At 42.6% G+C, this 14377-nt stretch overlaps 1 protein-coding gene across 6 annotated transcripts in view; it reads right to left on the reverse strand.

Annotated features, from left to right (window-relative positions):
• zbtb40 (zinc finger and BTB domain containing 40) overlaps nt 1–14377 on the reverse strand; it is a 132365-nt gene that overhangs the window by 89760 nt on the left and 28228 nt on the right. For all 6 annotated transcript variants that reach the window (XR_011883393.1, XR_011883392.1, XM_072245433.1 and 3 more), the window contains exons 5-6: nt 11202–11341; nt 10913–11105 (exon numbers count right to left, since the gene is read on the reverse strand). Coding sequence is in view for 4 of the 6 variants with exons in the window: in XM_072245433.1 (XP_072101534.1) it covers nt 10913–11105; nt 11202–11341 (333 nt within the window). In the remaining 2 variants the exon portion in view is untranslated. The remainder of the gene's footprint in view (nt 1–10912; nt 11106–11201; nt 11342–14377) is intronic.

Genomic DNA, 14377 nt, shown 5'->3' on the forward strand with positions numbered 1-14377 from the left:
TCCAAATGAAAAAGAGATAGCAACATGTTATACTTGATGCTTAGAATATCCTAAAGGTTTACAGGTACTATCAAAGAAGACAGAGTACCTAAACCAAGGAGATACTAAGGCAAATAACAAAAAATCTAATCAAAACCAAGATTTAAGGAGTATTTTGATAGAGCATATGAGTTATCGAGTTGTAGAAAGGTCTAAAGGTCAGAAAAGGGGAGACAAGAAATCTCAGAAACATTGTCTGGTGCAGACTTCAGCAGCAAGGAGCAGAGAGACCCAGAAAATACTTTTTTCCAGAATGGGTCAATTAACAATTTAAATTAGAATACAGCAGACTTCTCTGGGCAAAATTCAAATACAGCAGTTTATGATGCATTAACAAAGATTTAGATATATAGGTGGCAATTTATGGAGTAATTTAGAAATAATTATCAATTAAATTCAGAATTTGATGAAAAAGATGTTGTAGTGACACAAACACAAGAAAATCTGTAGGTCCTGGAAATCCAAAGCGAAACATACAAAATGGCAGAGGAACTCAGCAGGTCAGGCACCATCAATGAAAACGAATGAACAGGCAACGTTTCGGGCCGAGAACCTTCATAAACGGTGTAAAGGTAGTAAGGTAGAAGGGCTGAAGTGTGTGTACCTCAGTGCAAGAAGCATCAGGATGACCACAAAGGTGATGAACTGAGAGCTTGGATACATACATGGAATTATGATGTAGCGGCCATTACAGAGACTTGGCTGGCACCAGGGTAGGAATGGATTCTCAATATTCCTGGATTTCAGTACTTTAAAAGGGACAGAGAGGGTGTAAAAAGGGGAAGAGGCATGGTATTACTGGTCAGGGATACTATTACAGCTACAGAAAGGGTGGGTAATGGAGCAGGATCCTCTTTTGAGTCAGTATGGGTGGAAGTCAGGAACAGGAAGGGAGCAGTTACTCTATTGGGAGTATTCTATAGGCCCCCTGGGTAGTAGCAGAGATACAGAGAAGCAGATTGGGAGGCAGATTTTGGAAAGGTGCAAAAATAACAGGGTTGTTATTATGGGTGACTTTAACTTCCCTAATATTGATTGGCACCTGATTAGTTCCAAGGGTTTAGATGGGGCAGAGTTTGTTAGGTGTGTCCAGGGCGGATTCCAGTCACAGTATGTGGACAGGCCGACTAGGGGGAATGCCATACTAGATCTAGTACTAGGTAATGAACCGGGTCACGTCACAGATCTCTCAGTGGGTGAGCACCTGGGGGAAAGTAACCACCGCTCCCTGGCCTTTAGCATTATCATGGAAAAGGATACAATCAGGAAGGATAGGAACATTTTTAATTGGGAAAGGGCAAATTATGAGGCTACAAGTCTAGAACTTGCAGGTGTGAACTGGGATGATGTTTTTGCAGGGGAGTGTACTATGGACATGTGGTCAATGTTTACAGACCTCTTGCAGGATGTTAGGAATAAATTTGGTGAGGAAGATAAAGAATGGTAGGGTGAAGGAACCATGGGTGACATGTCAGGTGGAAAATCTAGTCAGGTGGAAGAAGGTAGCATACATGAAGTTTAGGAAACAAGGATCAGATGGGTCTATTGAGGAATAGAAAGGAAGGACATTAGCCGGGAGCATGTGGAATTGATATGGGTAGGACTGCGTAACACTAAGGGGCAGAAGACGCTGATGGGAGTTGTGTACAGGCCACCTAACAGTAGTAGTGAGGTTGAGGATGGCATTAAACAGGAAATTAGAAATGCGTGCAATAAAGGAACAGCAGTTATAATGGGTGACTTCAATCTACATATAGGTGGGTGAACCAAATTGATAAGGGTGCTGAGGATGAGGATTTCTTGGAATGCATGTGGGATAGTTTTCTGAACCAACATGTGGAGGAACCAACCAGAGAGCAGGCCATTCTGGATTGGTATTGAGCAATGAGAAAGGGTTAGTTAGCAATCCTGTCGTGCGAGGCCCCTTGGGTAAGAGTGACCATAATATGGTGGAATTCTTCATTAAGATGGAGAGTGACATAGTTAATTCAGAAACAAAGGTTCTGAACTTAAAGAAGGGTAACTTTGAAAGTATGAGACGTGAATTAGCTCAGATAGACTGGCAAATGATATTTAAAGGATTGACGGTGGATATGCAATGGGAAGCATTTAAAGATCGCATGGATGAACCACAACAATTGTTCATCCCAGTTTGGCAAAAGAATAAACCAGGGAAGGTAGTACACCCGCGGCTGACAAGGGAAATTAGGGGTAGTATCAATTCCAAAGAAGAAACATACAAATTAGCCAGAAAAAGCAGCACACCTGAGCACTGGGAGAAATTCAGAGTCCAGCAGAGGAGGACAAAGGGCTTAATTAGGAAAGGGAAAAAAGATTATGAGGGAAAGCTGGCAGGGAACATAAAAACTGACTGCAAAATCTTTTACAGATATGTGGGAAAAAAAAATTGGTTAAGACAAATGTAGGTCCCTTACAGTCAGAAACAGCTGAATTGAACATGGGGAACAAGGACATGGCAGACCAATTGAATAACTATTTGGTTCTGTCTTCACTAAGGAGGACATAAATAATCTTCCAGAAATAGTAGGGGACCGAGGGTCTAGTGAGATGGAGGAACTGAGGGAAATACATGTTAGTAGGGAAGTGGTGTTAGGTAAATTGAAGGGATTGAAGGCAGATAAATCCCCAGGGCCATATTGTCTGCATCCCAGAGTGCTTAAGGAAGTAGCCCAAGAAATAGTGGATGCATTAGTGATAATTTTTTCAAAACTCTTTAGATTCTGGACTAGTTCCTGCGGATTGGAGGGTGGCTAATGTAACCCCGCTTTTTAAGAAAGGAGGGAGATAGAAACCGGGGAATTATTGACCGTTAAGCCTGACATCGGTGGTGGGGAAAATGCTAGAGTCAGTGATGTGATAACAGCACATTTGGAAAGCGGTGAAATCATCGGACAAAGTCAGCATGGATTTGTGAAAGGAAAATCATGTCTGACGAATCTCATAGAAGTTTTTGAGGATGTAACTAGTAGAGTGGAGAACCAGTGGATATGGTATATTTGGATTTTCAAAAGGCTTTTGACAAGGTCCCACACAGGAGATTAGTGTGCAAACTTAAAGCACACGGTATTGAGGGTATGGTATTGATGTGGATAGAGAATTGGTTGGCAGACAGGAAGCAAAGAGTGGGAATAAACAGGACCTTTTCAGAATGGCAGGCAGTGACTAGTGGGGTACCGCAAGGCTCAGTGCTGGGACCCCAGTTGTTTACAATATATATTAATGACTTAGATGAGGGAATTAAATGCAGCATCTCCAAGTCTGCGGATGACACGAAGCTGGGCGGCAGTGTTAGCTGTGAGGAGGATGCTTAGAGGATGCAGAGTGACTTGGATAGGTTAGGTGAGTGGGCAAATTCATGGCAGATGCAATTTAATGTGGATAAATCTGAGGTTATCCACTTTGGTGGCAAAAACAGGAAAACAGATTATTATCTGAATGGTGGCCAATTAGGAAAAGGGGACATGCAACGAGACCTGGGTGTCATTGTACACCAGTCATTGAAAGTTGGCATGCAGGTGCAGCAGGTGGTGAAAAAGGCGAATGGTTTACTGGCATTTATAGCAAGAGGATTCGAGTACAGGAGCAGAGAGGCACTACTGCAGTTGTACAATGCCTTGGTGAGACCACACCGAGAGTACTGTGTGCAGTTTTGGTCCCCTAATCTGAGGAAAGACATTCTTGCCATAGAGGGTGTACAAAGGAGGTTCACCAGATTGATTCCTGGGATGGCAGGACTTTCATATGATGAAAGACTGGATCGACTAGGCTTATACTCTCTTGAATTTAGAAGATTGAGGGGGGATCTGATTGAAACGTATAAAATTCTAAAGGGATTGGACAGGCTAGATGCAGGAAGATTGTTCCCGACGTTGGGGAAGTCCAGAACGAGGGATCACAGTTTGAGGATAAAGGGGAAGCCTTTTAGGACCCAGATGAGGAAAAACTTCTTCACACAGAGTGGTGAATCTTTGGAATTCTCTGCCACAGGAAACAGTTGAGGCCAGTTCATTGGCTACATTTAAGAGGGTGTTAGATAAGGCCCTTGTGGCTAAAGGGATTAGGTGGTATGGAGAGAAGGCAGGTATAGGGTTCTGAGTTGGATGATCAGCCATAATCGTAATGAATGGCAATGCAGGTTCAAAGGGCCGAATGGCCTACTCCTGTACCTATTTTCTATGTTTCTATTAATATAGGAAAGCAAGAAAGGAGCTTAAGAAGGGGCTGAGAAGAGCAAGAAGGGGGCATGAGAAGGCCTTGGCGAGTAGGGTAAAGGAAAACCCCAAGGCATTCTTCAATTATGTGAAGAAAAAAGGATGACAGGAGTGAAGGTAGGACCGATTAGAGATAAAGGTGGGAAGATGTGCCTGGAGGCTGTGGAAGTGAGTGAGGTCCTCAATGAATACTTCTCTTCGGTATTCACCAATGAGAGTGAACTTGATGATGGTGAGGACAATATGAGTGAGGTTGATGTTCTGGAGCATGTTGATATTAAGGGAGAGGCGGTGTTGGAGTTGTTAAAATACATTAGGACAGATAAGTCCCCGGGGCCTGACGGAATATTCCCCAGGCTGCTCCACGAGGCGAGGGAAGAGATTGCTGAGCCTCTGGCTAGGATCTTTATGTCCTTGTTGTCCATGGGAATGGTACCGGAGGATTGGAGGGAGGCGAATGTTGTCCCCTTGTTCCAAAAAGGTAGTAGGGATAGTCCTGGTAATTATAGACCAGTGGGCCTTACGTCTGTGTTGGAACAGATCCTTAGAGATAGGATCTATGGGCATTTAGAGAATCATGGTCTGATCAGGGACAGTCAGCATGGCTTTGTGAAGGGCCGATCATGTCTAACCAGCCTGGAGTTCCTTGAGGTGGTGACTCGGCATATAGATGAGGGTAGTGCAGTGGATGTGATCTATATGGATTTTAGTAAGGCATTTGACAAGGTTCCACATGGTAGGCTTATTCAGAAAGTCAGAAGGCATGGGATGCAGGGAAGGTTGGCCAGGTGGATTCAGAACTGGCTTGCCTGCAGAAGGCAGAGGGTGGTGGTGGAGGGAGTACATTCAGATTGGAGGATTGTGACTAGTGGTGTCCCACAAGGATCTGTTCTGGGACCTCTACTTTTCGTGATTTTTATTAACGACCTGGATGTGGGGGAAGAAGGGTGGGTTGGCAAGTTTGCAGATGACACAAAGGGTGGTTGTGTTGTAGATAGTGTAGAGAGGATTGTCAAAGATTGCAGAGACACATTGATAGGATGCAGAAGTGGGCTGAGAAGTGGCAGATGGAGTTCAACCCGGAGAAGTGTGAGGTGGTACACTTTGGAAGGACAAACTCCAAGGCAGAGTACAAAGTAAATGGCAGGATACTTGGTAGTGTGGAGGAGCAGAGGGATCTGGGGGTACATGTCCATAGATTCCTGAAAGTTGCCTCACAGGTGGATAAGGTAGTTAAGAAAGCTTATGGAGTGTTAGCTTTCTTAAGTCGAGGGATAGAGTTTAAGGTTCGCGGTGTAATGATGCAGCTCTATAAAACTCTGGTTAGGCCACACTTGGAGTACTGTGTCCAGTTCTGGTCGCCTCACTATAGGAAGGATGTGGAAGCATTGGAAAGGGTACAGAGAAGATTTACCAGGATGCTGCCTGGTTTAGAGAGTATGCATTATGATCAGAGATTAAGGGAGCTGGGGCTTTACTCTTTGGAGAGAAGGAGGATGAGAGGAGACACGATAGAGGCGTACAAGATAATAAGAGGAATAAATGGAGTGGATAGCCAGTAGCCAGATAGAGTGGATAATACCTCCATTTGAAAACTGCATGTCTAACTGCTATGCCTCATGTTAGCATGAGAGAATAATTCTGGATCCCTACGCTTCATCCTCAGTTTTTCTGGATATAGATCAACCCTTGCAGGCATGTTTCATAGATCATGTCACCTTTATCTGGTCTTCAGTTTTGGTATCCCCATTCTGCTTTCTGATTTCAGCAACCTTATTCCATACATATTCAGTCAGTGTGACTGTTTTATACCCAAAGAAATTTCTTCACTTCTTGCTCACTTCAGTTGTTTTCTGTGGATGCTTTACATTCCCAAAAGCGTGCTTAAAAGTTTTTTGTTATATTCCTCCCTAGTTTCAAATGAGACATTAAGTGACACCGCGCACCCCCCCCCCCCAAGTCAACTAGATATAAACTATCCCAAGGCTTTATTTAAAGAGCAGCAGCTTTTTCCTGGTTCTCCATCCAACATCGAACAACTTAAACGTGCCATTTTTCCTTCAAGCACCAGGTCTGAAGCACAGTTGTTCACTGACAACTGCACAATGCTCAGCACCATTTGCAACTCCTCAGGTAAGAAAGCAATCCACATCCAAATGCAGCAGGACCTGAACAACATCCACACTTGGGCTAATGGTTGCCACATAACAAGTGCCAGGCAATGATGATATCCAACAGGACAAAATTCAGCTGTCACCCCCTGACATACAATGACTTACCATCAATGACTCCACCAGTGCCAATATTTGGGGGGGTTATAATTGACTAGACAATGAATTAAAGTAGCCATATGCACAATGTGACTACAAGAGCAGGCCAGGAATCCTATGGACAGTAGCTGAGGTCTTCATTCCCTTAAGCAGCCCAGAACAACTCAGGATCGTGATGGAATATTCTCCACTTGCCTGGATGTACGTATCTTCAACACTCCGGAGACTCAACATCATAAAGCATACAGCAGGCCATCCACAACCATTCACTCACTTTACAACTGACATCCAGTAACAGTACTATGCCACCTATAGGATGCAATGCAGCAACTCACCAAGGCTCTTTAGACAGCATCTTCCAAACCCATTACCTCTACCAGCTTGAAAGACAAGGGCAGCGAAGTCATGAGAATACCACCACCTGGAAGTTGCCCTCCAAGCCACATATCAACCTGACTTAGAAATATATTGCCATTCCTTAAAATCCTAGAACCCCCCTCCTATAGTATTGTGGATGCACCTGTACTTCATCGACTGTAGCAGCTCAAGAGGCAGCTCACCACCATCTTCTCAAGTGTGATCAGGGACAGGCAAGTAAATTCTGACTCAGCCCAAACCCACTGAAAGAATAACAAACTGTTATAATTATGATATCCTCTACTGTCCTTTGCTTATTGTAGAGAATCAGGGTCCTGTACCAGTCCTCACTCTGTGGAGTTATATATGAATCAAGATTTAGTTTAATATCCCTTGTATTGACATGTATTTTATTAATATAATATTTCTTCATTAGTAATCGGGTTACTTCATTGTCATATTAAATTCCTGTTTTACTTTGTATTTGCATGAATAAAAGGACTCACTCTCTTTCTCTCCAGCACCCTCCCCGCCCCAAGGTGACAGCATGTAACAGAAGAGAAAATAGCTAGTTTCTATCCTGGCTATCTACTTCAGAACCATATTCACTTCCCCATACAAAGCCATGCCCCCTTAATTGCCTTATTTGTTATTTTCCTGTGAACATAATAGCAGTTGTAATTGGATGAGAAATTGGACTCGGTGCTGTTTATTTTAAACTAATGTGCTTCAGCTGTTGATTTAGCCAGGAATTAATTATATCTAGAGAATATAAAAGTAACGGAATTATTTTCTTGTATGAGACACACATTTAGCAACCAGGTACATAAGTAATTAGAAAGACAGATGAGACGTTGGCCTTTACTGAATGGGGAATGGAGTACAAATGGAAGTGTTGCTTTTCTCCAAGGAGCTGTGAAACTTTCCAATTCCATCTGAGATAATTGTGTGGGCTATATTACCAAGGTTGAGATAGACATTAGATTTTACAGAAACCAATGATAATTGGGATAAACCGAGAAAGTAAAAGTACTACCAAGATCAGATCAGCCATGCTGGTGGAGCATGCTCAAGAGGCCACATGGCCTACATCTGTTCCCATTTCATAAGTGCTTATGTATAAACTCCACCTAGACATTGAAGTTGTGCAGTAATAAGAGATGCCTCACGTTGCAGAGCGAAGTGATGATGGCGCTGAACGGCAACTCCTTTGCTTGCATCTTCAGAAACAACTCTACTTCCATCTTCAATATCTCTATTTTTCCTTTCAGGGTTCTTTTAAAGACCCTGACCTAGTGTTACATATGCTGACTATGGCTCGTTGCAGGAATGCGACACGCTCTCGGGGTTTCACAACCAGCTGTTGTTCGGCACGCCAAGGGCTTGGCCTAAGAGTTCAGCTCGACTTTGGAGGCCGAGGATCTTGGGGCTCTGGGACGGGCAGATCAAAGGTCGGTGTCACGGCAGGAGATCCTTGTGTCATCGGGGGAGTCAGACTTTCTATGGCTGTGTGCCCAGAGACTCGAGATCTTTGGTCACAAAGCTTGTAAAAAAGCAACGTAACGGACCTTTAACATCGTACCCACAGAGTTGTTTGTTAGTCTCCCCACTCGCTATGAAACGGGGACACCTCTTTCTCCTTTATTAGGGTGAGAGAGAGCCTGTGGTATGTCGAATACTGGGTGAATCACGAAGTCTTTGGGGGTAACAGCAAGTCTGTGTCTTTACTGTTGCTTTACTCACGCTTGAGTGCTCGATGGTGGGTGCTGATGCTTTTTTTGACGGTGGGGGGGAAGGGGGACTGTTGCTTGCTGCTGCTTATGCATGGGAGGGAGGGGAGCTGAGGGGACTTTGGGGTTCTAACATTCAATTTTCCCTCATTCTTTGGGGCACTCCTCTGTTTTCGTGGATGGTTGTGAAGAAAAAGCATTTAAGGATGTATGTTGTATACATTTCTCTGACATTAAATGTACGTTTGAAACATTCTGCATAATAATTCCTGTACTAGCATAGATATTGGAAATCTGGAGCAACACACAAAGGAATTAGGAACTCGGTGGATCAGGCAGCATCTGTGGAGGGAAATAAACAGACGTTTTGGGTCAAGAACTTTCATCAGGACCAGAAAGAATGAGTATGTAGCCATTATAAAAAGGTGAGAAGGAAAGGGTGAAGCAAGACATAGCAGGTGATAGGTGGATCCAGATGAAGGAAGGTGATAGGTGCATAAGGAAGAAGGGAGAGTCAAAATAACGTAAGGACATGGGAGGTGACAGATGGAAGGTTTCCTCCCACATTCCGAAGATATACGGTTGGTGGCAGAAGCATGGTGACACTTGCGGGCTGCCCTAATATAATCCTCGCTGATTTGATTTGACGCAAGCAACACATTTCACTCTATGTTTTGATGTGCATGTGACAAACAAAGCCGATCTTTAATCTGATATGATAGGACATCAGACAGGACAGGACAGTGGACTATGGAATAAGGGAAGGAAGTAGGGAAAGGAACAAGTGGCAGGAACGTGTAGGTGATGGGCAAATAGAGGGTGAAAGAGATGGGGTAATGGAAGCCAGTGGGATCAGGAGAGGAAAAAAAAAGGAGGGGAAGGGTTAGAAGGGAGTGGTTACTGGAAGTTCAGAGTATTTAATGTTCATGCAGTCAGGTTGGAGATTACCAAAGTGAAAAATGGGTGCTGTTCCTCTGATCTACATCTACCCTCAACTCAGCAGTGAAATAGGTCATTGCCAGAAACGTTGATCTGGGCCCCAGCTGACGTTGTAGGACCAGGTGTAACACTTCATGTGATTGCAGGGATAAATGCCAGGAGGCGGATCTCTGGGGAGGAACAATGCACAAGGGAGTCAGAAAGACAAAGACAGAGAAGGAGAAGGGGAGGATGGGGGAAAGATGCGGAGAAGGCACAAGGCTGAGAGAGAATGAGATGAATATGAATGAATGAGAAGTCGGATGCATAGGGTGGTATGTTATAGTCCAATAGGTCAATGCCTTCGGGTTTTTGTGTCTCTGACCATTCTCATGGATGTGTTTAAACTACTGTCTCAAGAAACGCTTTAATCTTACAGTCGAATTGAGAACAAGCCTTAGTTACCTAATAAAATCAAAATGCTGGGAATAATCAACAGATCAAGCAGTATCTATTGAGAGAAAGAGAGTGAATATTAAAGGTAAACAACAATTTTTGAAATAAATTAGAATTTAAACATGTTTTAAGATGCAGAAAAGAAGCAAACACAGGAAATGCCTGTGATAAGATGGAGACAATCATATGCTATATGACAGAAAGCTCTCATAGCCATAGGCAAATGGGATAGTGCAGATGGCCAAAAAGATCAGCAAGGAACGATATGCAAAGTGCCTGTTTCTGTGATGTACAAAGTGAAAGTAGTGCCTGCAGAGAGAGCACAGATGCCTGTTAACAACAGAAGATCTATCTGGAAGAGATGTGAATAAATAGGTATAACTGAAACTGGAGGAGAAAGAGGGAAAACATAATAGGACCATAAAGGTGCTGGAAAACAGAAATAAGAGAGAGGATGCTGCAAATACTCCGCAATCAGCAAACATCCATCAAGAGGAAAAAAAACAAGCTTTCATCAAAACAGTTCCAATTCTGATACAATCATTCTCTGAAATTGTTGAATCTGAAAGACTGCAATGTGCCTAGCCAGAAGATGGGATGTTGTTCCTCAAACTTGTATTGAGCTTCATCGAAGCATGGCCACAAAACAGAAGGATCAAAGTTGAAGTGGGATGTGATGAAGAGTTGAAATACTGGGCAACTAGAAACTCAGGGTCATCCCTCCAGGTAACTGCTATTTCATGTGGAAGTGTTTGGGTCCCTGGATAATGGAAAGGAAAAAGGTAAGAGAGATAGGTGTTGCATATCCTGAGTTTGCATGGCAAAGTGCTGTGAGAAAGGGAGTAAGGAGTAAAAATCAGTGGAACTTGATGAGTGAATCAGAATCAAGGAGGGCACTTGTACCACTAACCTGACTTTGTAGTTATTCCTGGTTCAGATGTGTGAGTCCTCAGTAAAGACTGTAGAACAGGGTAAACCTCTTTCATCTTTCGAAGAAGATTTAGTGTGGTCTCAGCACTCAACTGCCCCTCTTCAATTACTTTCATCAATAGCTTAGCCACGACATCTCTGGCCGTCTCTCCCTGACAACATTCGGCAATCACCTAAATATCAACATGTTAATGATGACTAGATTTCTTTCTGGTGACAAGAAAATACAGTAAAAGGTAAAGGGCAAACAAATAATCTAGAGAAAATACCTTTTTATCCTCTTCACTGAAAACGGTTTCTTCAGCAGATTCAAGACAGGCCAATAAAGGGCTCAAGTCTGTCACACTTTCCAGGACTACTTCTTTGTGTAAGTAAAGGTTGAGCAAAAAATCTTCAGTATCTATACGCCCTAAACAGTGGAACCAGTGAAATTATAAAGAAATTTTATACTAAAATTAGGTAAAGTCAAAATGTATCCCAAGAAAAAATTACTACACATATTAGAATCTTAAATAAAAACAGAAATTAGAGATCCTTAGCAGTTCAGATAACATCTATGCTATCAGTTCAGAAGCAGAACTGAAAGGAGCTAAAATGTCAACATTGTTTCACCATCCACAAATGGTGTCGGACCTGCTGAGGATCCCCAACGCTTTCTGCTTTTATCACGATTAGTGAATGCTTTGGGTACAAGATCAGGCTTTCACAATAATAAGAACAACATGAATTCCTTTACTCTCTCTTATTCTTGCATTTTCAAAGTTCAAAGTAAATTCAACATCTGCAGATGCTCTACGACTCAGCAGTGGTCAGCATTTTATTCTATGCTGTAGTCTGCTGGGGTAGCAGGATGAGAGCAGATGATGCCAAAAAAATTGATAAGCTCGTCAGGAAGGCTGGTTCTGTCCTGGGGGTGGAACTGGATTCCCCAGTGGTAGTGTCTGAGAGGGGGATACTGCAGAAGCTACGGTGCATTATGCACAATCACTTTCACCCCCTCCATGACATAGTGGACAAACAGAAGAGCACACTTAGTAAAAAACCGATTCCACCAAGGGGCACCACTAAACACCACAGGAGATCCTTTCTTTCTGTGGCTATAAAACTCTACATCTCAACTATTTAAGTATTTCATTGCACATCTGTATTTTGCTTTATTACTTTTAGTGCCCATTGTTTTTTTCTAATACCTCAATTTTTACAGTTTGTATTTTAAAGTATATACTTCTGACTGAGCAATCTTGCAATAATAATTTCCTTAGGGACAAGTAAAATTTTATCTTACCTTATTTTATTTTAAAATTTATTATTGAAAGCACACATTACCATATATAACCCTGAGATTCATTTTCTAACGAGCAACCACGGTAAATACAAGAAACACAATAGAATCAGTGAAAGACTGCATCCAACAGAATGTACAACAACCAATGTGCCTGTGCAAAGACTACAAATTTTGAAAATACAAGAAAAAAAATGAATAAATAATCCATAAATATTGAGAACTTGAAAAGTCCTTAAAAGTAAGTCAACATGTTGTGGGAACAGTTCAGTCATGGAGCATGTGAACTTGAATGACGTTATCAACTATGGTTCACGAGACTGATGGTTATAGGGTTCCTGTTCCTGAACCTGGTGGTGTGGGTCTGTAAACTTAAATTCGCCGGACCAAATAACCACAGCACAAAAAGATTGTTACTCATCTTTTCACCAGTTTATTTCTTCGAGCTAAGCCAGCGAGGGAACTTGGTCCCGACATCAGGGGAAGAAGCATTCTCATCCCTCTGGGGGTTCAAACAAGTTCACTGCTCAACTTCCAGAATGGTTACAATTTATAAGGCCACCGATACAAAAGAACAATCAGTTCGATAGACACTCCAGCTACTCAAATAGAGAAAAACTTAATAACTTAGATAAGAGACTTCACCAAATTTAAGCTTTAATTAAGAAAGGGATGTCCTGTCTTATCTCCAACAGCAACCGCCTTTTGTCAAAACCAAAAGGTGCGAAAAATCAGGAGACGTCTTTTGTGGATCTGTGTGAGCTTTAACCCTTATCTCGCTCCAAAGAAGCAGCTATGAGACATCATCTTAAACATGCTGTAGCCATTCACAAACCAGAATACACAGGCACAGTCGGTACTCAACCTTAACCCATTATTTACAGGAATCTGAGAATCCCCCAATTCCCTTAAAACTTTATCAGGTCCTGGGGCTCCTATATCTTCTTCCTGGTGGCAGCAGCAAGAAGAGATGGCATGGATGGTGCGGGTTCTTGATGATGGATGCTGCTTTTCTGCGACAGCATTCTGTGTAGATGTGCTCAGTGGTGGGGAGAGCTTTACCTATCATGGATTGGGCTGTATCCACCACTTTCTGTAGGGTTTTCTAATTAAAAAAAGACCACCGAATACCCAATATTAGAGAGAAAAAGAACACATTACGCCCATAAGAAAGAATCCATTAAAAAAGACCAAACACTATGTGCAGAGAGAAAAACACATCATGCAAACAGTAACCACAAGCAAATAGCCATTCTGAACTGAAGTCCACAAGAGAATCCCATTGTTCAGCATAGTTCAGAGAGCCAAGTCAGGAGTAGTGAGCTGAACTGGCCTGTCCCTCAGCCTAGGCTCTGACACCCTGACATTTTCAATTTGGCCCAGTGCCTAAACTGAAAGCCAAACATTGGGCTGCATTGCCTCAATACTCTGAGGCCAGGACCCCATTGCCTCAATTTGGCCTATAGCCAACCTTTCCAAATTCAGCTCTGCGCACAAGTCTCCATACAAACATCAAGTTCAGTCGAATTGGTACGTTCTGGTGTCTGGACCTCAGCACCTTGGCTCAGCCTTCAGCACCACGCTTAAAACGACCATACCTTGGGCCTTCCTCACTGTTGGCGATGGGCCCGCCACCTTGCCTTGCCGTGGTTCTGCCACATCGATTTCCTCCAAGTCCAAAGGGAAATTATAGACTATTATCTATGTTGACCGTTTGCTAGAAAAAGCATGATTAACAAAGTATTCAGTTGTTTTCCTTGTTTCGAAAGCCACCCGCCAGAAGTCACTGAGGTTCACCAGTGCCACCTTAAACCAGAAGCATACAAGGGCATTGGGTATTTCCATGTCTGGCCTTGATGTCAATATACTCTGCACCACAAATCTATAGAAGTTTGTCAAAGTTTTACATGACATGATGAATCTTCGCAAACTTGTAAGAAAGTAGAGATTTCGTAAGTCTCCACAAATATTCATCTTAGCCATTAGAAAATAAAGATTTGGACCTCGTCTAAGAATGAGTCATTTTGAAACTACACTCATTGTTCATACCACCCTTTAAATAAGCACTATTTATAGATCTGGTAAAACCATTTGAATTTCATTGCCAATAAGTTGTGAATGGAACAAAACATTATGCAGTCAGCTAGTGTCCACAATCAGTAC

This window comes from Mobula birostris, chromosome 27 (assembly GCF_030028105.1).
Source record: "Mobula birostris isolate sMobBir1 chromosome 27, sMobBir1.hap1, whole genome shotgun sequence".
Classification (NCBI taxonomy): Eukaryota; Metazoa; Chordata; class Chondrichthyes; order Myliobatiformes; family Myliobatidae; genus Mobula; species Mobula birostris.